Genomic DNA, 1,533 nt, shown 5'->3' with positions numbered 1-1,533 from the left:
TGAGCCTCCTGTGGGTGGCAGGGAGACCACCATCCCCTTTTCCTTCTGGTCATCAGTGACTGCTCAGCTTTTATGGACAGAGTGGGTTTCTCAGATTCTGATCTCATGTCTTACTACACCCCAATCATATTGAATCCTGATTGAGCAAGCGAGACGTCATCTCCCTAAGCTCATTTCATGATGTAAATTGTCGTTTGACAGCCCAGTGCCCCAACTAGGAGAGCGCGTTCATCGACTGTCACGGGTGGTGAGGAGCCAACGGTAATGATCCTCTTTCTCAGACATTAATGGCAAAACGCTGGAGGTTGATTTTGTATTTTGTGTAATAGTGGATTTACCTTTTTTAAAAAATAGTAATAATTTAGAATAATAATAATGATTTAACTCTGAGCTCAAATTTCTGAATCATCAGCATGAACAGGGACCTTTCTCTGCTCCTATGGCCTCTACTTAGGAATGAGCACAAGTGTTCTTCTAAGTCTAGAGTGGGGGCAAAAGTATAATTAAGTTAAATGGTCTAGAAAAAAAAGACACTGTTCCTGTAAGTCAGGTTTCTGTTATTTGTATTATTCATCATTTTAAACCATTTACACTATTTATGGTTGTGAGTAACTGAGACTGTTTGTTCCATTGGCCACTTTTTTCTACTTGATCCTAAAGACAGGCTTACTTGTAGTTTATGCTTTGCACTGCTAGAGCTGTTTGAGGAATTTTCCTCATAATTTCGCCTTTGTTGTTTGTGTTATAGCAACTTGTTACTTGTGGTGAATAACTTTAACTATGGGCAATCCCCAGGTTATGAACAAGATCCATTCCTAATGTGTCTTTAAGTTGAATTTGAAGTTCGGTTGGAATAGGTTCCTATGGTTCTTATCCTTACCTTAATGCAAGCAAGTAGGGGTTGGTTCATTTGTTTCAACGTGAGGGCAAATTTCCGTAACGTTAAAGGGCAAGTACAGGTTGTCAGTAAGTGATAGATGTTCATGATCTGAAACTCATTGTACACAACTGCTGTTTTTCCATAAGATATGGAAGTTCTGCTCAGTCTTATAGGGTCACTTTGAGTCAGTGACATAAAGGAGTGATTGAGTCATATTGTTAGGTTAGCTCTGTACAGAGGAACATCTGGTTGACTTTCGGCAAAAGTCAACCCAGTTTAAGGGCTGAGTTGCAGGGGTGTATGTGAGAGTCGTGTGTTGGGTATGGCAGGTTTAGCCTTCATGAGAATGCGGGGGATTCTGAATGAACCAGCATAGTCCGCTGTGCACTAACAGTCCATGCAGGAGCAGTGGGGCTGTGGAGCAGATCATTTGTTTGAAGTAATTGTAGTAGATTTCTGTGCTGATGAGTATTCTCCAGTTGCCTTCTGTTTTTGCAATGCAGTGGCCTTGGAGCCTGCCTTGACCACTGGAGTGTAGTCATAGCTGACGGTATTAACTGACGCCATCAGCTGAGTGCTGGGCTCCACGGTGACTGCTGCCCAGCAGGACAGCCTGGTTCATCTGGATGAGACCTTCTCTTGCCCTCTTTCCC

General features: G+C 42.5%; 1 protein-coding gene across 1 annotated transcript in view; it reads left to right on the top strand.

Moving 5' to 3' along the window:
- NEDD4L (NEDD4 like E3 ubiquitin protein ligase) overlaps positions 1-1,533 on the top strand; it is an 82,180-nt gene that overhangs the window by 22,819 nt on the left and 57,828 nt on the right. The window contains exon 7 of the mRNA XM_007935550.1: positions 202-261. Within this exon, the coding sequence (XP_007933741.1) occupies positions 202-261 (60 nt within the window). The remainder of the gene's footprint in view (positions 1-201; positions 262-1,533) is intronic.

Source organism: Orycteropus afer, unplaced genomic scaffold (genome assembly GCF_000298275.1).
Source record: "Orycteropus afer afer isolate SDZICR_OR568_19922 unplaced genomic scaffold, OryAfe1.0 scaffold00029, whole genome shotgun sequence".
Taxonomy (NCBI): Eukaryota; Metazoa; Chordata; class Mammalia; order Tubulidentata; family Orycteropodidae; genus Orycteropus; species Orycteropus afer.
The sequence above is the reverse complement of the archived record's forward strand: the minus strand, read 5'-3'. Positions and strand labels throughout refer to the sequence as shown.